The sequence below is a fragment of the Octopus bimaculoides genome, chromosome 23, assembly GCF_046866305.1.
Source record: "Octopus bimaculoides isolate indiv1 chromosome 23, ASM4686630v1, whole genome shotgun sequence".
NCBI lineage: Eukaryota > Metazoa > Mollusca > Cephalopoda > Octopoda > Octopodidae > Octopus > Octopus bimaculoides.
Genome location: NC_142950.1, coordinates 29,040,364 through 29,065,411, shown reverse-complemented (window position 1 = coordinate 29,065,411; position 25,048 = coordinate 29,040,364). Strand labels below are relative to the sequence as shown.

Genomic DNA, 25,048 nt, shown 5'->3' with positions numbered 1-25,048 from the left:
GTTGGCCTTTCAAAACTTTACATATTGTGCCCATGTAAACGACAAACAGCAATACTTCATAACTAGGCAATTGTCTCTTACATTAATTCATTGGTTCATACATGCACACGGGACATTACAGTAATGGCAACATATCCTTTAACGTCAATTGTTGCTCTCTAAGATTCAATGAATAAAACCAAAACAACTCCTATTCCATTTCACTGCACACAGCAGACATCAAATGCAATTCATAAGACACAAAGAACATTCATATTAAAACACTAAAGAAATTCAAACACAGAATAAAGGAAATACAAAAATATCAACCACGTAAACAAGAATTGCAGCTTCCACAGCTGTGTAAACAGATCACCAAGAAAACAGAGGAGATGCAAAACAGCAAACATTTACAACAGAAAACGCTACAATCTCAAGATGTTCACTCCATTCAAAGGAAACGACGACAACTGCGACGTGCACGATGACAGGTGTAATATTCCTTGAGAAATACGTACCGGGACAGTAAGATTCAAATATCTTGTGCTTTAAGCCTTGAAGCTCATTAAAATCTTCCACAGTGAAACTGTTAGCGCTTGCTGGAGTTGATGCAATTTTGTCAAGTTCTGTAGTTTCTGCAAGCCCTATACCTATAGCGTAAATATGGATGTTTTCTGCACGAATAGCTTCCGCTTCTGGTATCGTTTGCAAAGCATTGACGTTGGAAACGCCATCAGTTATGAGGAAAATGATATTAGGAACACCGGCTCTGTCACCATTTTCTGCTGTGAACATCTGTGTTCTGGCTGTGTGCAGACCTACATATGTATTTGTGCTTCCATACACATAGGCAATGTTGTCAATAGCATCGAGGATATCACGCTTTGAACTGTAGCGATTCAAATGAAACTCAACCTCTACATCAGTGCTATAAATCACTGCCCCCACTCGCACATTACCCGAGTCAATACTAGCATCCGATACAAAGTCTTTCATAAAAGCTAATATTTTCTTGAAGTTCGCATCAGTAACGCTAGTTGAAGAATCCAGAACGAACACAATGTCCGATTCAGCAGCATTGCAACGACCTGAAGAATAAGGAGGCAGCCATCGATTAACACTGACACATACATAATAATTCAATATAGCTGTTCATTGAACATCAACACCTATACACCTATCAACATTAATCGCACAAATGAACGGCCACTAACAAATACATTCCGAAATTCTTTCCTTTAATTAGGTCTCATTTACTTAAGTAATTGTAATTACATTTCTACACGAGCCCTAGCTTATTTTACATTAGGTAACAAAACCAAAGTCAATATTTTTCAAATCTCTTACCAGGTGGCTTTGTATCAGGAATCGTGAGGTCGGGACTTACTGTAAAGTGGAAAATGGCAAGAGGAATTTCAGATTAATTCTCAATTCCTACATTCCGATAATTAATATTCTGCTCATAGATACATATTCACAATCAATTTTCGATACACAATAATCGAATTTCACACAAACAAAATACGATTGCAATTTCAACAAAAGAATAGAAGAGATTCATAAGAAACCAAAACAACACAACATTGACAATATCGAAAAGACCAGAAACAACTTTCATTACTCATTTACAATGCTGTAATGAAGCATAATCTTTCAAATACATGAAAAACATCAAAAACTTCCAAGCGTGATATGTCTGTTAAAACACAGCACAATGCTGAAAGTTCAATAGCTTTCACTTACATACTTATCGTTTCAAATTTCTCAAGTGGAGCATATTTCAGATTGCTCAATAAAGCAGCACTTATTCATATGTATTTTGTTTCTCATCCTGTTTCTCGTGAATTAACTTCCCATGCTCAACATGCATTTTCACATTTTGTTTGTTGGCCTTTTCAAAACTTTACATATTGTGCCCATGTAAACGACAAACAGCAATACTTCATAACTAGGCAATTGTCTCTTACATTAATTCATTGATTCATACATGCACACGGGACATTACAGTAATGGCAACATATCCTTTAACGTCAATTGTTGCTCTCTAAGATTCAATGAATAAAACCAAAACAACTCCTATTCCATTTCACTGCACACAGCAGACATCAAATGCAATTCATAAGACACAAAGAACATTCATATTAAAACACTAAAGAAATTCAAACACAGAATAAAGGAAATACAAAAATATCAACCAGGTAAAGAAGAATTGCAGCTTGCACAGCGGTGTAAACAGATCACTAAGAATACAGAGGAGATGCAAAACAGCAAACATTTACAACAGAAAACGCTACAATCTCAAGATGTTCACTCCATTCAAAGGAAACGATGACAACTGCGACGATGACGATGACAGGTGTAATATTCCTTGAGAAATACGTACCGGGACAGTAAGATTCAAATATCTTGTGCTTTAAGCCTTGAAGCTCATTAAAATCTTCCACAGTGAAACTGTTAGCGCTTGCTGGAGTTGATGCAATTTTGTCAAGTTCTGTAGTTTCTGCAAGCCCTATACCTATAGCGTAAATATGGATGTTTTCTGCGCGAATAGCTTCCGCTTCTGGTATCGTTTGCAAAGCATTGACGTTGGAAACGCCATCAGTTATGAGGAAAATGATATTAGGAACACCGGCTCTGTCACCATTTACTGCTGTGAACATCTGTGTTCTGGCTGTGTGCAGACCTCCATATGTATTTGTGCTTCCATACACATAGGCAATGTTGTCAATAGCATCGAGGATATCACGTTTTGAACTGTAGCGATTCAAATGAAACTCAACCTCTACATCAGTGCTATAAATCACTGCCCCCACTCGCACGTTACCCGAGTCAATACTAGCATCCGATACAAAGTCTTTCATAAAAGCTAATATTTTCTTGAAGTTCGCATCAGTAACGCTAGTTGAAGAATCCAGAACGAACACAATGTCCGATTCAGCAGCATTGCAACGACCTAAAGAATAAGGAGGCAGCCATCAATTAACACTGGCACATACATAATAATTCAATATAGCTGTTCATTGAACATCAACACCTATACACCTATCAACATTAATCGCACAAATGAACGGCCACTAACAAATACATTCCGAAATTCTTTCCTTTAATTAGGTCTCATTTACTTAAGTAATTGTAATTACATTTCTACACGAGCCCTAGCTTATTTTACATTAGGTAACAAAACCAAAGTCAATATTTTTCAAATCTCTTACCAGGTGGCTTTGTATCAGGAATCGTGAGGTCGGGACTTACTGTAAAGTGGAAAATGGCAAGAGGAATTTCAGATTAATTCTCAATTCCTACATTCCGATAATTAATATTCTGCTCATAGATACATATTCACAATCAATTTTCGATACACAATAATCGAATTTCACACAAACAAAATACGATTGCAATTTCAACAAAAGAATAGAAGAGATTCATAAGAAACCAAAACAACACAACATTGACAATATCGAAAAGACCAGAAACAACTTTCATTACTCATTTACAATGCTGTAATGAAGCATAATCTTTCAAATACATGAAAAACATCAAAAACTTCCAAGCGTGATATGTCTGCTAAAACACAGCACAATGCTGAAAATTCAATAGCTTTCACTTACATACTTATCATTTCAAATTTCTCAAGTCGAGCATATTTCAGATTGCTCAATAAAGCAGCACTTATTCATATGTATTTTGTTTCTCATCCTGTTTCTCGTGAATTAACTTCCCATGCTCAACACGCATTTTCACATTTTGTTTGTTGGCCTTTTCAAAACTTTACATATTGTGCCCATGTAAACGATAAACAGCAATACTTCATAACTAGGAAATTGTCTCTTACATTAATTCATTGATTCATAAATGCACACGGGACATTACAGTATTGGCAACATATCCTTTAACGTGAATTGTTGCTCTCTAAGATTCAATGAATAAAACCAAAACAACTCCTATTCCATTTCACTGCACACAGCAGACATCAATGCAATGTACAAGACACAAAGAACATTCATATTAAAACACTAAAGAAATTCAAACACAGAATAAAGGAAATACAAAAATATCAACCAGGTAAACAAGAATTGCAGTTTGCACAGCTGTGTAAACAGATCACTAAGTAAACAGAGGAGATGCAAAACAGCAAACATTTACAACAGAAAACGCTACAATCTCAAGATGTTCACTCCATTCAAAGGAAACGACGACAACTGCGACGAGCACGATGACAGGTGTAATATTCCTTGAGAAATACGTACCAGGACAATAAGATTCAAATATCTTGTGCTTTAAGCCTTGAAGCTCATTAAAATCTTCCACAGTGAAACTGTTAGCGCTTGCTGGAGTTGATGCAATTTTGTGAAGTTCTGTAGTTTCTGCAAGCCCTATACCTATAGCGTAAATATGGATGTTTTCTGCACGAATAGCTTCCGCTTCTGGTATCGTTTGCAAAGCATTGACGTTGGAAACGCCATCAGTTATGAGGAAAATGATATTAGGAACACCGGCTCTGTCACCATTTTCTGCTGTGAACATCTGTGTTCTGGCTGTGTGCAGACCTCCATATGTATTTGTGCTTCCATACACAAAGGCAATGTTGTCAATAGCATCGAGGATATCACGCTTTGAACTGTAGCGATTCAAATGAAACTCAACCTCTACATCAGTGCTATAAATCACTGCCCCCACTCGCACATTTCCCGAGTCAATACTAGCATCCGATACAAAGTCTTTCATAAAAGCTAAAATTTTCTTGAAGTTCGCATCAGTAACGCTAGTTGAAGAATCCAGAACGAACACAATGTCCGATTCAGCAGCATTGCAACGACCTAAAGAATAAGGAGGCAGCCATCAATTAACACTGACACATACATAATAATTCAATATAGCTGTTCATTGAACATCAACACCTATACAACTATCAACATTAATCGCACAAATGAACGGCCACTAACAAATACATTCCGAAATACTTTCCTTTAAGTAGGTCTCATTTACTTAAGTAATTGTAATTACATTTCTACACGAGCCCTAGCTTATTTTACATTAGGTAACAAAACCAAAGTCAATATTTTTCAAATCTCTTACCAGGTGGCTTTGTATCAGGAATCGTGATGTCGGGACTTACTGTAAAGTGGAAAATGGCAAGAGGAATTTCAGATTAATTCTCAATCCCTACATTCCGATAATTATTATTCTGCTCATAGATACATATTTACAATCAATTTTCAATACACAGTAATCGAATTTCAAAGAAACAAAATACCATTGCAATTTCAACAAAAGAATAGAAGAGATTCATAAGAAACCAAAACAACACAACGTTGACAATATCGAAAAGACCAGAAACAACTTTCATTACTCATTTACAATGTTGTAATGAAGCATAATCTTTCAAATACATGAAAAACTTCAAAAACTTCCAAGCGTGATATGTCTGTTAAAACACAGCACAATGCTGAAAATTCAATAGCTTTCACTTACATACTTATCATTTCAAATTTCTCAAGTGGAGCATATTTCAGATTGCTCAATAAAGCAGCACTTATTCATATGTATTTTGTTTCTCATCCTGTTTCTCGTGAATTAACTTCCCATGCTCAACACGCATTTTCACATTTTGTTTGTTGGCCTTTTCAAAACTTTACATATTGTGCCCATGTAAACGACAAACAGCAATACTTCATAACTAGGCAATTGTCTCTTACATTAATTCATTGATTCATACATGCACACGGGACATTACAGTAATGGCAACATATCCTTTAACGTCAATTGTTGCTCTCTAAGATTCAATGAATAAAACCAAAACAACTCCTATTCCATTTCACTGCACACAGCAGACATCAAATGCAATTCACAAGACACAAAGAACATTCATATTAAAACACTAAAGAAATTCAAACACAGAATAAAGGAAATACAAAAATATCAACCAGGTAAACATGAATTGCAGCTTGCACAGCTGTGTAAACAGATCACCAAGAAAACAGAGGAGATGCAAAACAGCAAACATTTACAACAGAAAACGCTACAATCTCAAGATGTTCACTCCATTCAAAGGAAACGACGACAACTGCGACGAGCACGATGACAGGTGTAATATTCCTTGAGAAATACGTACCGGGACAGTAAGATTCAAATATCTTGTGCTTTAAGCCTTGAAGCTCATTAAAATCTTCCACAGTGAAACTGTTAGCGCTTACTGGAGTTGATGCAATTTTGTCAAGTTCTGTAGTTTCTGCAAGCCCTATACCTATAGCGTAAATATGGATGTTTTCTGCACGAATAGCTTCCGCTTCTGGTATCGTTTGCAAAGCATTGACGTTGGAAACGCCATCAGTTATGAGGAAAATGATATTAGGAACACCGGCTCTGTCACCATTTTCTGCTGTGAACATCTGTGTTCTGGCTGTGTGCAGACCTCCATATGTATTTGTGCTTCCATACACAAAGGCAATGTTGTCAATAGCATCGAGGATATCACGCTTTGAACTGTAGCGATTCAAATGAAACTCAACCTCTACATCAGTGCTATAAATCACTGCCCCCACTCGCACATTTCCCGAGTCAATACTAGCATCCGATACAAAGTCTTTCATAAAAGCTAAAATTTTCTTGAAGTTCGCATCAGTAACGCTAGTTGAAGAATCCAGAACGAACACAATGTCCGATTCAGCAGCATTGCAACGACCTAAAGAATAAGGAGGCAGCCATCAATTAACACTGACACATACATAATAATTCAATATAGCTGTTCATTGAACATCAACACCTATACAACTATCAACATTAATCGCACAAATGAACGGCCACTAACAAATACATTCCGAAATACTTTCCTTTAAGTAGGTCTCATTTACTTAAGTAATTGTAATTACATTTCTACACGAGCCCTAGCTTATTTTACATTAGGTAACAAAACCAAAGTCAATATTTTTCAAATCTCTTACCAGGTGGCTTTGTATCAGGAATCGTGATGTCGGGACTTACTGTAAAGTGGAAAATGGCAAGAGGAATTTCAGATTAATTCTCAATCCCTACATTCCGATAATTATTATTCTGCTCATAGATACATATTTACAATCAATTTTCAATACACAGTAATCGAATTTCAAAGAAACAAAATACCATTGCAATTTCAACAAAAGAATAGAAGAGATTCATAAGAAACCAAAACAACACAACGTTGACAATATCGAAAAGACCAGAAACAACTTTCATTACTCATTTACAATGTTGTAATGAAGCATAATCTTTCAAATACATGAAAAACTTCAAAAACTTCCAAGCGTGATATGTCTGTTAAAACACAGCACAATGCTGAAAATTCAATAGCTTTCACTTACATACTTATCATTTCAAATTTCTCAAGTGGAGCATATTTCAGATTGCTCAATAAAGCAGCACTTATTCATATGTATTTTGTTTCTCATCCTGTTTCTCGTGAATTAACTTCCCATGCTCAACACGCATTTTCACATTTTGTTTGTTGGCCTTTTCAAAACTTTACATATTGTGCCCATGTAAACGACAAACAGCAATACTTCATAACTAGGCAATTGTCTCTTACATTAATTCATTGATTCATACATGCACACGGGACATTACAGTAATGGCAACATATCCTTTAACGTCAATTGTTGCTCTCTAAGATTCAATGAATAAAACCAAAACAACTCCTATTCCATTTCACTGCACACAGCAGACATCAAATGCAATTCACAAGACACAAAGAACATTCATATTAAAACACTAAAGAAATTCAAACACAGAATAAAGGAAATACAAAAATATCAACCAGGTAAACATGAATTGCAGCTTGCACAGCTGTGTAAACAGATCACCAAGAAAACAGAGGAGATGCAAAACAGCAAACATTTACAACAGAAAACGCTACAATCTCAAGATGTTCACTCCATTCAAAGGAAACGACGACAACTGCGACGAGCACGATGACAGGTGTAATATTCCTTGAGAAATACGTACCGGGACAGTAAGATTCAAATATCTTGTGCTTTAAGCCTTGAAGCTCATTAAAATCTTCCACAGTGAAACTGTTAGCGCTTACTGGAGTTGATGCAATTTTGTCAAGTTCTGTAGTTTCTGCAAGCCCTATACCTATAGCGTAAATATGGATGTTTTCTGCACGAATAGCTTCCGCTTCTGGTATCGTTTGCAAAGCATTGACGTTGGAAACGCCATCAGTTATGAGGAAAATGATATTAGGAACACCGGCTCTGTCACCATTTTCTGCTGTGAACATCTGTGTTCTGGCTGTGTGCAGACCTCCATATGTATTTGTGCTTCCATACACATAGGCAATGTTGTCAATAGCATCGAGGATATCACGCTTTGAACTGTAGCGATTCAAATGAAACTCAACCTCTACATCAGTGCTATAAATCACTGCCCCCACTCGCACATTACCCGAGTCAATACTAGCATCCGATACAAAGTCTTTCATAAAAGCTAATATTTTCTTGAAGTTCGCATCAGTAACGCTAGTTGAAGAATCCAGAACGAACACAATGTCCGATTCAGCAGCATTGCAACGACCTAAAGAATAAGGAGGCAGCCATCAATTAACACTGACACATACATAATAATTCAATATAGCTGTTCATTGAACATCAACACCTATACAACTATCAACATTAATCGCACAAATGAACGGCCACTAACAAATACATTCCGAAATACTTTCCTTTAAGTAGGTCTCATTTACTTAAGTAATTGTAATTACATTTCTACACGAGCCCTAGCTTATTTTACATTAGGTAACAAAACCAAAGTCAATATTTTTCAAATCTCTTACCAGGTGGCTTTGTATCAGGAATCGTGATGTCGGGACTTACTGTAAAGTGGAAAATGGCAAGAGGAATTTCAGATTAATTCTCAATCCCTACATTCCGATAATTATTATTCTGCTCATAGATACATATTTACAATCAATTTTCAATACACAGTAATCGAATTTCAAAGAAACAAAATACCATTGCAATTTCAACAAAAGAATAGAAGAGATTCATAAAAAACCAAAACAACACAACATTGAAAATATCGAAAAGACCAGAAACAACTTTCATTACTCATTTACAATGTTGTTATGAAGCATAATCTTTCAAATACATGAAAAACTTCAAAAACTTCCAAGAATCTGTTAAAACACAGCACAATGCTGAAAGTTCAATAGCTTTCACTTACATACTTATCATTTCAAATTTCTCAAGTGGAGCATATTTCAGATTGCTCAATAAAGCAGCACTTATTCATATGTATTTTGTTTCTCATCCTGTTTCTCGTGAATTAACTTCCCATGCTCAACATGCATTTTCACATTTTGTTTGTTGGCCTTTTCAAAACTTTACATATTGTGCCCATGTAAACGACAAACAGCAATACTTCATAACTAGGCAATTGTCTCTTACATTAATTCATTGATTCATACATGCACACGGGACATTACAGTAATGGCAACATATCCTTTAACGTCAATTGTTGCTCTCTAAGATTCAATGAATAAAACCAAAACAACTCCTATTCCATTTTACTGCACACAGCAGACATCAAATGCAATTCACAAGACACAAAGAACATTCATATTAAAACACTAAAGAAATTCAAACACAGAATAAAGGAAATACAAAAATATCAACCAGGTAAAGAAGAATTGCAGCTTCCACAGCTGTGTAAACAGATCACCAAGAAAACAGAGGAGATGCAAAACAGCAAACATTTACAACAGAAAACGCTACAATCTCAAGATGTTCACTCCATTCAAAGGAAACGACGACAACTGCGACGAGCACGATGACAGGTGTAATATTCCTTGAGAAATACGTACCGGGACAGTAAGATTCAAATATCTTGTGCTTTAAGCCTTGAAGCTCATTAAAATCTTCCACAGTGAAACTGTTAGCGCTTGCTGGAGTTGATGCAATTTTGTCAAGTTCTGTAGTTTCTGCAAGCCCTATACCTATAGCGTAAATATGGATGTTTTCTGCACGAATAGCTTCCGCTTCTGGTATCGTTTGCAAAGCATTGACGTTCGAAACGCCATCAGTTATGAGGAAAATGATATTAGGAACACCGGCTCTGTCACCATTTTCTGCTGTGAACATCTGTGTTCTGGCTGTGTGCAGACCTCCATATGTATTTGTGCTTCCATACACATAGGCAATGTTGTCAATAGCATCGAGGATATCACGCTTTGAACTGTAGCGATTCAAATGAAACTCAACCTCTACATCAGTGCTATAAATCACTGCCCCCACTCGCACATTACCCGAGTCAATACTAGCATCCGATACAAAGTCTTTCATAAAAGCTAATATTTTCTTGAAGTTCGCATCAGTAACACTAGTTGAAGAATCCAGAACGAACACAATGTCCGATTCAGCAGCATTGCAACGACCTAAAGAATAAGGAGGCAGCCATCAATTAACACTGACACATACATAATAATTCAATATAGCTGTTCATTGAACATCAACACCTATACAACTATCAACATTAATCGCACAAATGAACGGCCACTAACAAATACATTCCGAAATACTTTCCTTTAAGTAGGTCTCATTTACTTAAGTAATTGTAATTACATTTCTACACGAGCCCTAGCTTATTTTACATTAGGTAACAAAACCAAAGTCAATATTTTTCAAATCTCTTACCAGGTGGCTTTGTATCAGGAATCGTGATGTCGGGACTTACTGTAAAGTGGAAAATGGCAAGAGGAATTTCAGATTAATTCTCAATCCCTACATTCCGATAATTATTATTCTGCTCATAGATACATATTTACAATCAATTTTCAATACACAGTAATCGAATTTCAAAGAAACAAAATACCATTGCAATTTCAACAAAAGAATAGAAGAGATTCATAAAAAACCAAAACAACACAACATTGAAAATATCGAAAAGACCAGAAACAACTTTCATTACTCATTTACAATGTTGTTATGAAGCATAATCTTTCAAATACATGAAAAACTTCAAAAACTTCCAAGAATCTGTTAAAACACAGCACAATGCTGAAAGTTCAATAGCTTTCACTTACATACTTATCATTTCAAATTTCTCAAGTGGAGCATATTTCAGATTGCTCAATAAAGCAGCACTTATTCATATGTATTTTGTTTCTCATCCTGTTTCTCGTGAATTAACTTCCCATGCTCAACATGCATTTTCACATTTTGTTTGTTGGCCTTTTCAAAACTTTACATATTGTGCCCATGTAAACGACAAACAGCAATACTTCATAACTAGGCAATTGTCTCTTACATTAATTCATTGATTCATACATGCACACGGGACATTACAGTAATGGCAACATATCCTTTAACGTCAATTGTTGCTCTCTAAGATTCAATGAATAAAACCAAAACAACTCCTATTCCATTTTACTGCACACAGCAGACATCAAATGCAATTCACAAGACACAAAGAACATTCATATTAAAACACTAAAGAAATTCAAACACAGAATAAAGGAAATACAAAAATATCAACCAGGTAAAGAAGAATTGCAGCTTCCACAGCTGTGTAAACAGATCACCAAGAAAACAGAGGAGATGCAAAACAGCAAACATTTACAACAGAAAACGCTACAATCTCAAGATGTTCACTCCATTCAAAGGAAACGACGACAACTGCGACGAGCACGATGACAGGTGTAATATTCCTTGAGAAATACGTACCGGGACAGTAAGATTCAAATATCTTGTGCTTTAAGCCTTGAAGCTCATTAAAATCTTCCACAGTGAAACTGTTAGCGCTTGCTGGAGTTGATGCAATTTTGTCAAGTTCTGTAGTTTCTGCAAGCCCTATACCTATAGCGTAAATATGGATGTTTTCTGCACGAATAGCTTCCGCTTCTGGTATCGTTTGCAAAGCATTGACGTTCGAAACGCCATCAGTTATGAGGAAAATGATATTAGGAACATCGGCTCTGTCACCATTTTCTGCTGTGAACATCTGTGTTCTGGCTGTGTGCAGACCTCCATATGTATTTGTGCTTCCATACACATAGGCAATGTTGTCAATAGCATCGAGGATATCACGCTTTGAACTGTAGCGATTCAAATGAAACTCAACCTCTACATCAGTGCTATAAATCACTGCCCCCACTCGCACATTACCCGAGTCAATACTAGCATCCGATACAAAGTCTTTCATAAAAGCTAATATTTTCTTGAAGTTCGCATCAGTAACGCTAGTTGAAGAATCCAGAACGAACACAATGTCCGATTCAGCAGCATTGCAACGACCTAAAGAATAAGGAGGCAGCCATCAATTAACACTGACACATACATAATAATTCAATATAGCTGTTCATTGAACATCAACACCTATACAACTATCAACATTAATCGCACAAATGAACGGCCACTAACAAATACATTCCGAAATACTTTCCTTTAAGTAGGTCTCATTTACTTAAGTAATTGTAATTACATTTCTACACGAGCCCTAGCTTATTTTACATTAGGTAACAAAACCAAAGTCAATATTTTTCAAATCTCTTACCAGGTGGCTTTGTATCAGGAATCGTGATGTCGGGACTTACTGTAAAGTGGAAAATGGCAAGAGGAATTTCAGATTAATTCTCAATCCCTACATTCCGATAATTATTATTCTGCTCATAGATACATATTTACAATCAATTTTCAATACACAGTAATCGAATTTCAAAGAAACAAAATACCATTGCAATTTCAACAAAAGAATAGAAGAGATTCATAAGAAACCAAAACAACACAACGTTGACAATATCGAAAAGACCAGAAACAACTTTCATTACTCATTTACAATGTTGTAATGAAGCATAATCTTTCAAATACATGAAAAACTTCAAAAACTTCCAAGCGTGATATGTCTGTTAAAACACAGCACAATGCTGAAAATTCAATAGCTTTCACTTACATACTTATCATTTCAAATTTCTCAAGTGGAGCATATTTCAGATTGCTCAATAAAGCAGCACTTATTCATATGTATTTTGTTTCTCATCCTGTTTCTCGTGAATTAACTTCCCATGCTCAACACGCATTTTCACATTTTGTTTGTTGGCCTTTTCAAAACTTTACATATTGTGCCCATGTAAACGACAAACAGCAATACTTCATAACTAGGCAATTGTCTCTTACATTAATTCATTGATTCATACATGCACACGGGACATTACAGTAATGGCAACATATCCTTTAACGTCAATTGTTGCTCTCTAAGATTCAATGAATAAAACCAAAACAACTCCTATTCCATTTCACTGCACACAGCAGACATCAAATGCAATTCACAAGACACAAAGAACATTCATATTAAAACACTAAAGAAATTCAAACACAGAATAAAGGAAATACAAAAATATCAACCAGGTAAACATGAATTGCAGCTTGCACAGCTGTGTAAACAGATCACCAAGAAAACAGAGGAGATGCAAAACAGCAAACATTTACAACAGAAAACGCTACAATCTCAAGATGTTCACTCCATTCAAAGGAAACGACGACAACTGCGACGAGCACGATGACAGGTGTAATATTCCTTGAGAAATACGTACCGGGACAGTAAGATTCAAATATCTTGTGCTTTAAGCCTTGAAGCTCATTAAAATCTTCCACAGTGAAACTGTTAGCGCTTACTGGAGTTGATGCAATTTTGTCAAGTTCTGTAGTTTCTGCAAGCCCTATACCTATAGCGTAAATATGGATGTTTTCTGCACGAATAGCTTCCGCTTCTGGTATCGTTTGCAAAGCATTGACGTTGGAAACGCCATCAGTTATGAGGAAAATGATATTAGGAACACCGGCTCTGTCACCATTTTCTGCTGTGAACATCTGTGTTCTGGCTGTGTGCAGACCTCCATATGTATTTGTGCTTCCATACACAAAGGCAATGTTGTCAATAGCATCGAGGATATCACGCTTTGAACTGTAGCGATTCAAATGAAACTCAACCTCTACATCAGTGCTATAAATCACTGCCCCCACTCGCACATTTCCCGAGTCAATACTAGCATCCGATACAAAGTCTTTCATAAAAGCTAAAATTTTCTTGAAGTTCGCATCAGTAACGCTAGTTGAAGAATCCAGAACGAACACAATGTCCGATTCAGCAGCATTGCAACGACCTAAAGAATAAGGAGGCAGCCATCAATTAACACTGACACATACATAATAATTCAATATAGCTGTTCATTGAACATCAACACCTATACAACTATCAACATTAATCGCACAAATGAACGGCCACTAACAAATACATTCCGAAATACTTTCCTTTAAGTAGGTCTCATTTACTTAAGTAATTGTAATTACATTTCTACACGAGCCCTAGCTTATTTTACATTAGGTAACAAAACCAAAGTCAATATTTTTCAAATCTCTTACCAGGTGGCTTTGTATCAGGAATCGTGATGTCGGGACTTACTGTAAAGTGGAAAATGGCAAGAGGAATTTCAGATTAATTCTCAATCCCTACATTCCGATAATTATTATTCTGCTCATAGATACATATTTACAATCAATTTTCAATACACAGTAATCGAATTTCAAAGAAACAAAATACCATTGCAATTTCAACAAAAGAATAGAAGAGATTCATAAGAAACCAAAACAACACAACGTTGACAATATCGAAAAGACCAGAAACAACTTTCATTACTCATTTACAATGTTGTAATGAAGCATAATCTTTCAAATACATGAAAAACTTCAAAAACTTCCAAGCGTGATATGTCTGTTAAAACACAGCACAATGCTGAAAATTCAATAGCTTTCACTTACATACTTATCATTTCAAATTTCTCAAGTGGAGCATATTTCAGATTGCTCAATAAAGCAGCACTTATTCATATGTATTTTGTTTCTCATCCTGTTTCTCGTGAATTAACTTCCCATGCTCAACACGCATTTTCACATTTTGTTTGTTGGCCTTTTCAAAACTTTACATATTGTGCCCATGTAAACGACAAACAGCAATACTTCATAACTAGGCAATTGTCTCTTACATTAATTCATTGATTCATACATGCACACGGGACATTACAGTAATGGCAACATATCCTTTAACGTCAATTGTTGCTCTCTAAGATTCAATGAATAAAACCAAAACAACTCCTATTCCATTTCACTGCACACAGCAGACATCAAATGCAATTCACAAGACACAAAGAACATTCATATTAAAACACTAAAGAAATTCAAACACAGAATAAAGGAAATACAAAAATATCAACCAGGTAAACATGAATTGCAGCTTGCACAGCTGTGTAAACAGATCACCAAGAAAACAGAGGAGATGCAAAACAGCAAACATTTACAACAGAAAACGCTACAATCTCAAGATGTTCACTCCATTCAAAGGAAACGACGACAACTGCGACGAGCACGATGACAGGTGTAATATTCCTTGAGAAATACGTACCGGGACAGTAAGATTCAAATATCTTGTGCTTTAAGCCTTGAAGCTCATTAAAATCTTCCACAGTGAAACTGTTAGCGCTTACTGGAGTTGATGCAATTTTGTCAAGTTCTGTAGTTTCTGCAAGCCCTATACCTATAGCGTAAATATGGATGTTTTCTGCACGAATAGCTTCCGCTTCTGGTATCGTTTGCAAAGCATTGACGTTGGAAACGCCATCAGTTATGAGGAAAATGATATTAGGAACACCGGCTCTGTCACCATTTTCTGCTGTGAACATCTGTGTTCTGGCTGTGTGCAGACCTCCATATGTATTTGTGCTTCCATACACATAGGCAATGTTGTCAATAGCATCGAGGATATCACGCTTTGAACTGTAGCGATTCAAATGAAACTCAACCTCTACATCAGTGCTATAAATCACTGCCCCCACTCGCACATTACCCGAGTCAATACTAGCATCCGATACAAAGTCTTTCATAAAAGCTAATATTTTCTTGAAGTTCGCATCAGTAACGCTAGTTGAAGAATCCAGAACGAACACAATGTCCGATTCAGCAGCATTGCAACGACCTAAAGAATAAGGAGGCAGCCATCAATTAACACTGACACATACATAATAATTCAATATAGCTGTTCATTGAACATCAACACCTATACAACTATCAACATTAATCGCACAAATGAACGGCCACTAACAAATACATTCCGAAATACTTTCCTTTAAGTAGGTCTCATTTACTTAAGTAATTGTAATTACATTTCTACACGAGCCCTAGCTTATTTTACATTAGGTAACAAAACCAAAGTCAATATTTTTCAAATCTCTTACCAGGTGGCTTTGTATCAGGAATCGTGATGTCGGGACTTACTGTAAAGTGGAAAATGGCAAGAGGAATTTCAGATTAATTCTCAATCCCTACATTCCGATAATTATTATTCTGCTCATAGATACATATTTACAATCAATTTTCAATACACAGTAATCGAATTTCAAAGAAACAAAATACCATTGCAATTTCAACAAAAGAATAGAAGAGATTCATAAAAAACCAAAACAACACAACATTGAAAATATCGAAAAGACCAGAAACAACTTTCATTACTCATTTACAATGTTGTTATGAAGCATAATCTTTCAAATACATGAAAAACTTCAAAAACTTCCAAGAATCTGTTAAAACACAGCACAATGCTGAAAGTTCAATAGCTTTCACTTACATACTTATCATTTCAAATTTCTCAAGTGGAGCATATTTCAGATTGCTCAATAAAGCAGCACTTATTCATATGTATTTTGTTTCTCATCCTGTTTCTCGTGAATTAACTTCCCATGCTCAACATGCATTTTCACATTTTGTTTGTTGGCCTTTTCAAAACTTTACATATTGTGCCCATGTAAACGACAAACAGCAATACTTCATAACTAGGCAATTGTCTCTTACATTAATTCATTGATTCATACATGCACACGGGACATTACAGTAATGGCAACATATCCTTTAACGTCAATTGTTGCTCTCTAAGATTCAATGAATAAAACCAAAACAACTCCTATTCCATTTTACTGCACACAGCAGACATCAAATGCAATTCACAAGACACAAAGAACATTCATATTAAAACACTAAAGAAATTCAAACACAGAATAAAGGAAATACAAAAATATCAACCAGGTAAAGAAGAATTGCAGCTTCCACAGCTGTGTAAACAGATCACCAAGAAAACAGAGGAGATGCAAAACAGCAAACATTTACAACAGAAAACGCTACAATCTCAAGATGTTCACTCCATTCAAAGGAAACGACGACAACTGCGACGAGCACGATGACAGGTGTAATATTCCTTGAGAAATACGTACCGGGACAGTAAGATTCAAATATCTTGTGCTTTAAGCCTTGAAGCTCATTAAAATCTTCCACAGTGAAACTGTTAGCGCTTGCTGGAGTTGATGCAATTTTGTCAAGTTCTGTAGTTTCTGCAAGCCCTATACCTATAGCGTAAATATGGATGTTTTCTGCACGAATAGCTTCCGCTTCTGGTATCGTTTGCAAAGCATTGACGTTCGAAACGCCATCAGTTATGAGGAAAATGATATTAGGAACACCGGCTCTGTCACCATTTTCTGCTGTGAACATCTGTGTTCTGGCTGTGTGCAGACCTCCATATGTATTTGTGCTTCCATACACATAGGCAATGTTGTCAATAGCATCGAGGATATCACGCTTTGAACTGTAGCGATTCAAATGAAACTCAACCTCTACATCAGTGCTATAAATCACTGCCCCCACTCGCACATTACCCGAGTCAATACTAGCATCCGATACAAAGTCTTTCATAAAAGCTAATATTTTCTTGAAGTTCGCATCAGTAACACTAGTTGAAGAATCCAGAACGAACACAATGTCCGATTCAGCAGCATTGCAACGACCTAAAGAATAAGGAGGCAGCCATCAATTAACACTGACACATACATAATAATTCAATATAGCTGTTCATTGAACATCAACACCTATACAACTATCAACATTAATCGCACAAATGAACGGCCACTAACAAATACATTCCGAAATACTTTCCTTTAAGTAGGTCTCATTTACTTAAGTAATTGTAATTACATTTCTACACGAGCCCTAGCTTATTTTACATTAGGTAACAAAACCAAAGTCAATATTTTTCAAATCTCTTACCAGGTGGCTTTGTATCAGGAATCGTGATGTCGGGACTTACTGTAAAGTGGAAAATGGCAAGAGGAATTTCAGATTAATTCTCAATCCCTACATTCCGATAATTATTATTCTGCTCATAGATACATATTTACAATCAATTTTCAATACACAGTAATCGAATTTCAAAGAAACAAAATACCATTGCAATTTCAACAAAAGAATAGAAGAGATTCATAAAAAACCAAAACAACACAACATTGAAAATATCGAAAAGACCAGAAACAACTTTCATTACTCATTTACAATGTTGTTATGAAGCATAATCTTTCAAATACATGAAAAACTTCAAAAACTTCCAAGAATCTGTTAAAACACAGCACAATGCTGAAAGTTCAATAGCTTTCACTTACATACTTATCATTTCAAATTTCTCAAGTGGAGCATATTTCAGATTGCTCAATAAAGCAGCACTTATTCATATGTATTTTGTTTCTCATCCTGTTTCTCGTGAATTAACTTCCCATGCTCAACATGCATTTTCACATTTTGTTTGTTGGCCTTTTCAAAACTTTACATATTGTGCCCATGTAAACGACAAACAGCAATACTTCATAACTAGGCAATTGTCTCTTACATTAATTCATTGATTCATACATGCACACGGGACATTACAGTAATGGCAACATATCCTTTAACGTCAATTGTTGCTCTCTAAGATTCAATGAATAAAACCAAAACAACTCCTATTCCATTTTACTGCACACAGCAGACATCAAATGCAATTCACAAGACACAAAGAACATTCATATTAAAACACTAAAGAAATTCAAACACAGAATAAAGGAAATACAAAAATATCAACCAGGTAAAGAAGAATTGCAGCTTCCACAGCTGTGTAAACAGATCACCAAGAAAACAGAGGAGATGCAAAACAGCAAACATTTACAACAGAAAACGCTACAATCTCAAGATGTTCACTCCATTCAAAGGAAACGACGACAACTGCGACGAGCACGATGACAGGTGTAATATTCCTTGAGAAATACGTACCGGGACAGTAAGATTCAAATATCTTGTGCTTTAAGCCTTGAAGCTCATTAAAATCTTCCACAGTGAAACTGTTAGCGCTTGCTGGAGTTGATGCAATTTTGTCAAGTTCTGTAGTTTCTGCAAGCCCTATACCTATAGCGTAAATATGGATGTTTTCTGCACGAATAGCTTCCGCTTCTGGTATCGTTTGCAAAGCATTGACGTTCGAAACGCCATCAGTTATGAGGAAAATGATATTAGGAACATCGGCTCTGTCACCATTTTCTGCTGTGAACATCTGTGTTCTGGCTGTGTGCAGACCTCCATATGTATTTGTGCTTCCATACACATAGGCAATGTTGTCAATAGCATCGAGGATATCACGCTTTGAACTGTAGCGATTCAAATGAAACTCAACCTCTACATCAGTGCTATAAATCACTGCCCCCACTCGCACATTACCCGAGTCAATACTAGCATCCGATACAAAGTCTTTCATAAAAGCTAATATTTTCTTGAAGTTCGCATCAGTAACGCTAGTTGAAGAATCCAGAACGAACACAATGTCCGATTCAGCAGCATTGCAACGACCTAAAGAATAAGGAGGCAGCCATCAATTAACACTGACACATACATAATAATTCAATATAGCTGTTCATTGAACATCAACACCTATACAACTATCAACATTAATCGCACAAATGAACGGCCACTAACAAATACATTCCGAAATACTTTCCTTTAAGTAGGTCTCATTTACTTAAGTAATTGTAATTACATTTCTACACGAGCCCTAGCTTATTTTACATTAGGTAACAAAACCAAAGTCAATATTTTTCAAATCTCTTACCAGGTGGCTTTGTATCAGGAATCGTGATGTCGGGACTTACTGTAAAGTGGAAAATGGCAAGAGGAATTTCAGATTAATTCTCAATCCCTACATTCCGATAATTATTATTCTGCTCATAGATACATATTTACAATCAATTTTCAATACACAGTAATCGAATTTCAAAGAAACAAAATACCATTGCAATTTCAACAAAAGAATAGAAGAGATTCATAAAAAACCAAAACAACACAACATTGACAATATCGAAAAGACCAGAAACAACTTTCATTACTCATTTACAATGTTGTTATGAAGCATAATCTTTCAAATACATGAAAAACTTCCAAGCGTGATATGTCTGTTAAAACACAGCACAATGCTGAAAATTCAATAGCTTTCACTTACATACTTATCATTTCAAATTTCTCAAGTGTAGCATATTTCAGATTGCTCAATAAAGCAGCACTTATTCATATGCATTTTGTTTCTCATCCTGTTTCTCGTGAATTAACTTCCCATGCTCAACACGCATTTTCACATTTTGTTTGTTGGCCTTTTCAAAACTTTACATATTGTGCCCATATAAACAACAAACAGTAATACTTCATAACTACGCAATTGTCTTTTACATTAATTCATTGCTTCATCCATGCACAGGGGACATCATGGCGATGCAACATATCCTTTAACGTCAATTGTTGCTTTTTATGATTGAATGAATCAAACCAAAACAACTCATATTCCATTTCACTGCACACAGCAGACATCAAATGCAATTCACAAGACACAAAGAACATTCATATTAAAACACTAAAGAAATTCAAACACAGAATAAAGGAAATACAAAAATATCAACCAGGTAAACAAGAATTGCAGCTTGCACAGCTGTGTAAACAGATCACTAAGGATACAGAGGAGATGCAAAACAGCAAACATTTACAACAGAAAACACTACAATCTCAAGATCTTCACTCCATTCAAAGGAAACGACGACAACTGCGACGAGGACGATGACAGGTGTAATATTCCTTGAGAAATACGTACCGGGACAGTAAGATTCAAATATCTTGTGTTTTAAGCCTTGAAGCTCATTAAAATCATCCACAGTGAAACTGTTAGCTGTTGGTGGAAATGATGCAATTTGGTTCAATTCACTAGTGTTTGTAAGGCCTATACCTATAGCGTAAATATGGATGTTTTCTGCACGAATAGCCTCAGCTTCTGGTATCGTTTGCAAAGCATTGATATTAGATACACCATCAGTTATAAGGAAAATGACATTAGGAACACCAGCTCTGTCACCATTTTCTGCAGTAAACATCTGTGTTCTGGCTGTGTACAGACCTCCATAAGTATGTGTGCTTCCAATCATATAGCGGATGTTGTCAATAGCATCAAGGATATCATGCTTTGACTTGTAGCGATTCAAATGAAACTGCACCTCTGTATAAGTGCTATAAATAACAACCCCTATGCGCACTTTACCCGAGTCAATACTAGCATCCGATAGAAAGTCTTTCATAAAAGCTAATATTTTCTTGAAGTTCACATCAGTAACGCTAGTTGAAGAATCCAGAACGAACACAATATCTACTTCAGCAGCATTGCAATGACCTAAGGAATAGGGAGGTAGCCATCAATTAACACTGACACATACATAATAATTGCATATTCATCATAGAACAAATATGGATTTTAATGACAATCAGCTGAAAAGCATTTCAAATATCTTAAAAATAACTAACGTATTCTTAAACATAAAACAAAGTTATAAAGACATTAAGCTAATTTCGTTGAGTGGTTTCCATGAACATTGTATTTGTAAATTTCTAATGACAGTACAATTAATATTAAATTCTGTAATAGAGCATGTCAAAGTGAGTGCCACTACACCCTTGGGATGCAGTGAAAAATTTTATATAGGTACTCAGGACAAAAGTGGTGATATAGTGGCAAAAGTTTGCATTGATACTTTCTTGTATTATTTTGTTTTATTTACTTTTTCAAATATGAACTTATACAAAAATGTCAGTGTATTATTAGAAGAAACTGCTTGTTTCCCACATTCATATCAATCACAATGACACCGACATCATCATCAATTAACGATACATTTTGAAATGTGAACAGGTAAATATGCATGTAAATTATAAACAACAGACTGAGGTGTAATTTAAAAGACAAGTTCAAAATGTTTCCATATGTGCATTAAAGGTGGCACAGCATTTCTAAAGTTAAATACCCTGACTTGTGAGCATATATATGACTCTTTCTATTTCTTTTTAAGCATCAAATGAATACAATATTTATTAAAACTTGTCCCTCATATGTTGTCTTTTTACTTTTTGTTTTGTATATATACGTGAAGAAATCGTGAACACAGGAGCATGGCTGTGAAAGTAGCTTAGATCAAGTAAAAATACCCTTATAAGACAGGAAAAAATGGTGCCAGCAAACTGCTACAGAAATTCCAACTCTGTACCTCTCAAATATATATACATATATATACACACACACATATAAATATATTCACATATGTATACATATATATGTGTGTGTGTGTGTGTGTGTGTGTGTGTGTGTGTGTGTGTGTGTGTGTGTGTGTGTGTGTGTATCAATGACAATAATATCGACATCATCATCAATTAATGATACATTTTGAAATGTGAACAGGTATAAAACTGAATATATACCTCCAATGCATGTAAATTATAAATAATAAACTAAAGTGTAATTTAAAAGACAAATTCAAAATGTGACTGAGACCTTTGGCGATATGCTGTGCTTGAGAAAACCTGGCAAGCCAAGTGAGATTGTAGCCATGGCTGATGCCAGTGTCACATAACAGGCCCATTTAAAAGTACCTGTTGAGTCAAATGTTGAGTCAAATGCCAGTAGCACGTAAAGAGCACCATTCAAGCGTGGCCAATATCAGTGCCGGTGGCATGTAAAAAACACCATTTGAGTATGGTTGATGCCAGAGCTGCCTGACTGGCCCCCGTGCTGGTGGCATATAAAATGTACCCTTCAAATATTGAGTGATATGCTGTGCTTGAAAAGACCTGTTAAGCCAAATAAAATCATAGTCGTGGCCAATGCCAGTGCCATCTGACTGACATCCATGCTGGTGGCATGTAAATGGCACCATTCAAGCATTGTGCTTCACAGAGGCAGTGACAGATGACCAAGACCTTTGCCAATATACCATGCTTGTGTAGACCTATCAAGCCAAGTGAGATTGCAGTTGTGGCTGATGCCAGTGTCATGTCAATGGCACGAGTGCCAGTGGCACATAAAAAGCACACCCTACACTCTTAAAAAGGTTGGCATTATTAAGGGCATCCAGCTGTAAAAACCTAGCCAAATCAGGTACCTGGTGCAGCTCCCTGATTTACCAGTTTTCAGTCAAACTGTCCAACCCATGCCAGCATGGAAAGCAGACATTAAATGATGATGATGATTAACACACACACACACACACACACACACACACATATATATATATATATATATATATATATATATATATATATTTTCTATTGGTTTACATACACACACACTTGTGTATATATATATATATATATATATACGCAAGTGTGTGTGTATGTAAACCAATAGAAAATACAACAACTTGAAATATTAAAATAAAATTCAAATGGTAATTATGTGAGAATACATGAAACATGAAAATTATGAACCTGAATACCATCATAGCCACATTCTAAAGGTTGGCTCTATAACTAAAGTAAATTTGTGATGCACCAAATATTTGCTTATAATATGGTATTACTGTGGGAAGTACTCCACCCATGTCAAAACTACTACCCAGAACTAGATTACTCCACTCCAAGCTGATGTTACACACATGTACATTAAAAAAGTGTTAGTAAAATAAAAAGGGTAGTAGATAAAAAGTTTATGAAGCACCAAAACATTATCCTCCAAATAAAAAGCTTGAATATAGACTATGCAAAATGAGTGTAGTAGTTATAAATTACTGCAAGAAACTTAAAACATTAAATATTTGCAACACAATAGTAAACTTGTAAAAGAAAGAAATGAATAAATAAATAAAGAAAGAAAGACAGAAAGAAAAAAGGAAGGAAGGAAGAATTATATTGATGGTGTAAATGTATGTAGGGACTAAATGCAGAATATATATTTTTAACAACTATAATAAATCAATATATGCAGCTATTTCATATTTCACACATTTATAGAAATTTCACTTTGAATTATTTCATTATTGAAGGTAGTGAGTCACCTTGTCACAGTTCAATGACAGAAACTAGTAAGAATACAGTGAACACTTTATGTACCCAACATACTTTCATAAAACAAATGCACATTTTATTTCTTGATAAGCCAGCATTTACTCAAGTTAAAGAACCAGAAAAAAAAAAAGAGAAATTTAGCATATCTTCTGAGGCAGTTATATTTTGATTCCCTTAAAGGAATTGAATTATATTATTAGATAAATTTTATAATTCATTATAAACAGGTTGAAGCAGACAATGTTAAGACCAAGACTATGATAACTTCAAAATGTAACAGAAAAAAATCTAATCAGCATAAGAGAAGAAAGAAGACACTTTATTTGAGTTTTAAAAACCCCAAAAAATACTAAATGGAGAAGTAATTGGCTAAGACTTACTTAAATACAAAGAATCTTGCCTCTCACAATATAGAAACATTTCTCATGGTACCAACAGATAAAATGGAAAAAGCATTGCCCTGAATGATAGTAAGGGAGATGTGCTGGAACAGCCAGTCTGACTAACAGGGCTTGCACGTGCTGACAGCAATCTCTGCCCCAATAGTAGCAAACACAGATATGGCCTGGAGACCAAGAACACTGGAGAGCTCAACTGCCACATAAACCTGTCAGAGATTGACTGATACCTTCAAAGTTTTTTTTTCTCAGCCTGACAAGCAGTGGAGCCTGGGCTGGTAGCTGGCAACACCAAATTGTCACTAGAGAAGGTGTCACAGCATGTGACATCCCAGATGAGAGGCTTACCACCACAGAATGGAACAATTGTCATGCCATCTGACCTTCTACTGTTCCCTAGGTCTAGCTCCACTGGCTCTAGGTAGGAAGAGAAGTATGTAACATCTA

The 25,048-nt window shown here is 35.7% G+C and overlaps 1 protein-coding gene across 1 annotated transcript in view; it reads right to left on the bottom strand.

Moving 5' to 3' along the window:
- LOC149131345 (uncharacterized) overlaps positions 1 to 25,048 on the bottom strand; it is a 47,406-nt gene that overhangs the window by 22,025 nt on the left and 333 nt on the right. Inside the window, exons 2-22 of the mRNA XM_089340734.1 lie at positions 20,974 to 21,543; positions 19,948 to 19,986; positions 19,119 to 19,688; positions 18,090 to 18,128; positions 17,261 to 17,830; positions 16,232 to 16,270; positions 15,403 to 15,972; positions 14,367 to 14,405; positions 13,538 to 14,107; positions 12,502 to 12,540; positions 11,673 to 12,242; positions 10,644 to 10,682; positions 9,815 to 10,384; positions 8,786 to 8,824; positions 7,957 to 8,526; positions 6,921 to 6,959; positions 6,092 to 6,661; positions 5,056 to 5,094; positions 4,227 to 4,796; positions 2,495 to 2,932; positions 498 to 1,067 (exon numbers count right to left, since the gene is read on the bottom strand). Coding sequence (XP_089196860.1) covers positions 498 to 1,067; positions 2,495 to 2,932; positions 4,227 to 4,796; positions 5,056 to 5,094; positions 6,092 to 6,661; positions 6,921 to 6,959; positions 7,957 to 8,526; positions 8,786 to 8,824; positions 9,815 to 10,384; positions 10,644 to 10,682; positions 11,673 to 12,242; positions 12,502 to 12,540; positions 13,538 to 14,107; positions 14,367 to 14,405; positions 15,403 to 15,972; positions 16,232 to 16,270; positions 17,261 to 17,830; positions 18,090 to 18,128; positions 19,119 to 19,688; positions 19,948 to 19,986; positions 20,974 to 21,543 — 7,059 coding nt within the window. The remainder of the gene's footprint in view (positions 1 to 497; positions 1,068 to 2,494; positions 2,933 to 4,226; positions 4,797 to 5,055; positions 5,095 to 6,091; positions 6,662 to 6,920; positions 6,960 to 7,956; positions 8,527 to 8,785; positions 8,825 to 9,814; positions 10,385 to 10,643; positions 10,683 to 11,672; positions 12,243 to 12,501; positions 12,541 to 13,537; positions 14,108 to 14,366; positions 14,406 to 15,402; positions 15,973 to 16,231; positions 16,271 to 17,260; positions 17,831 to 18,089; positions 18,129 to 19,118; positions 19,689 to 19,947; positions 19,987 to 20,973; positions 21,544 to 25,048) is intronic.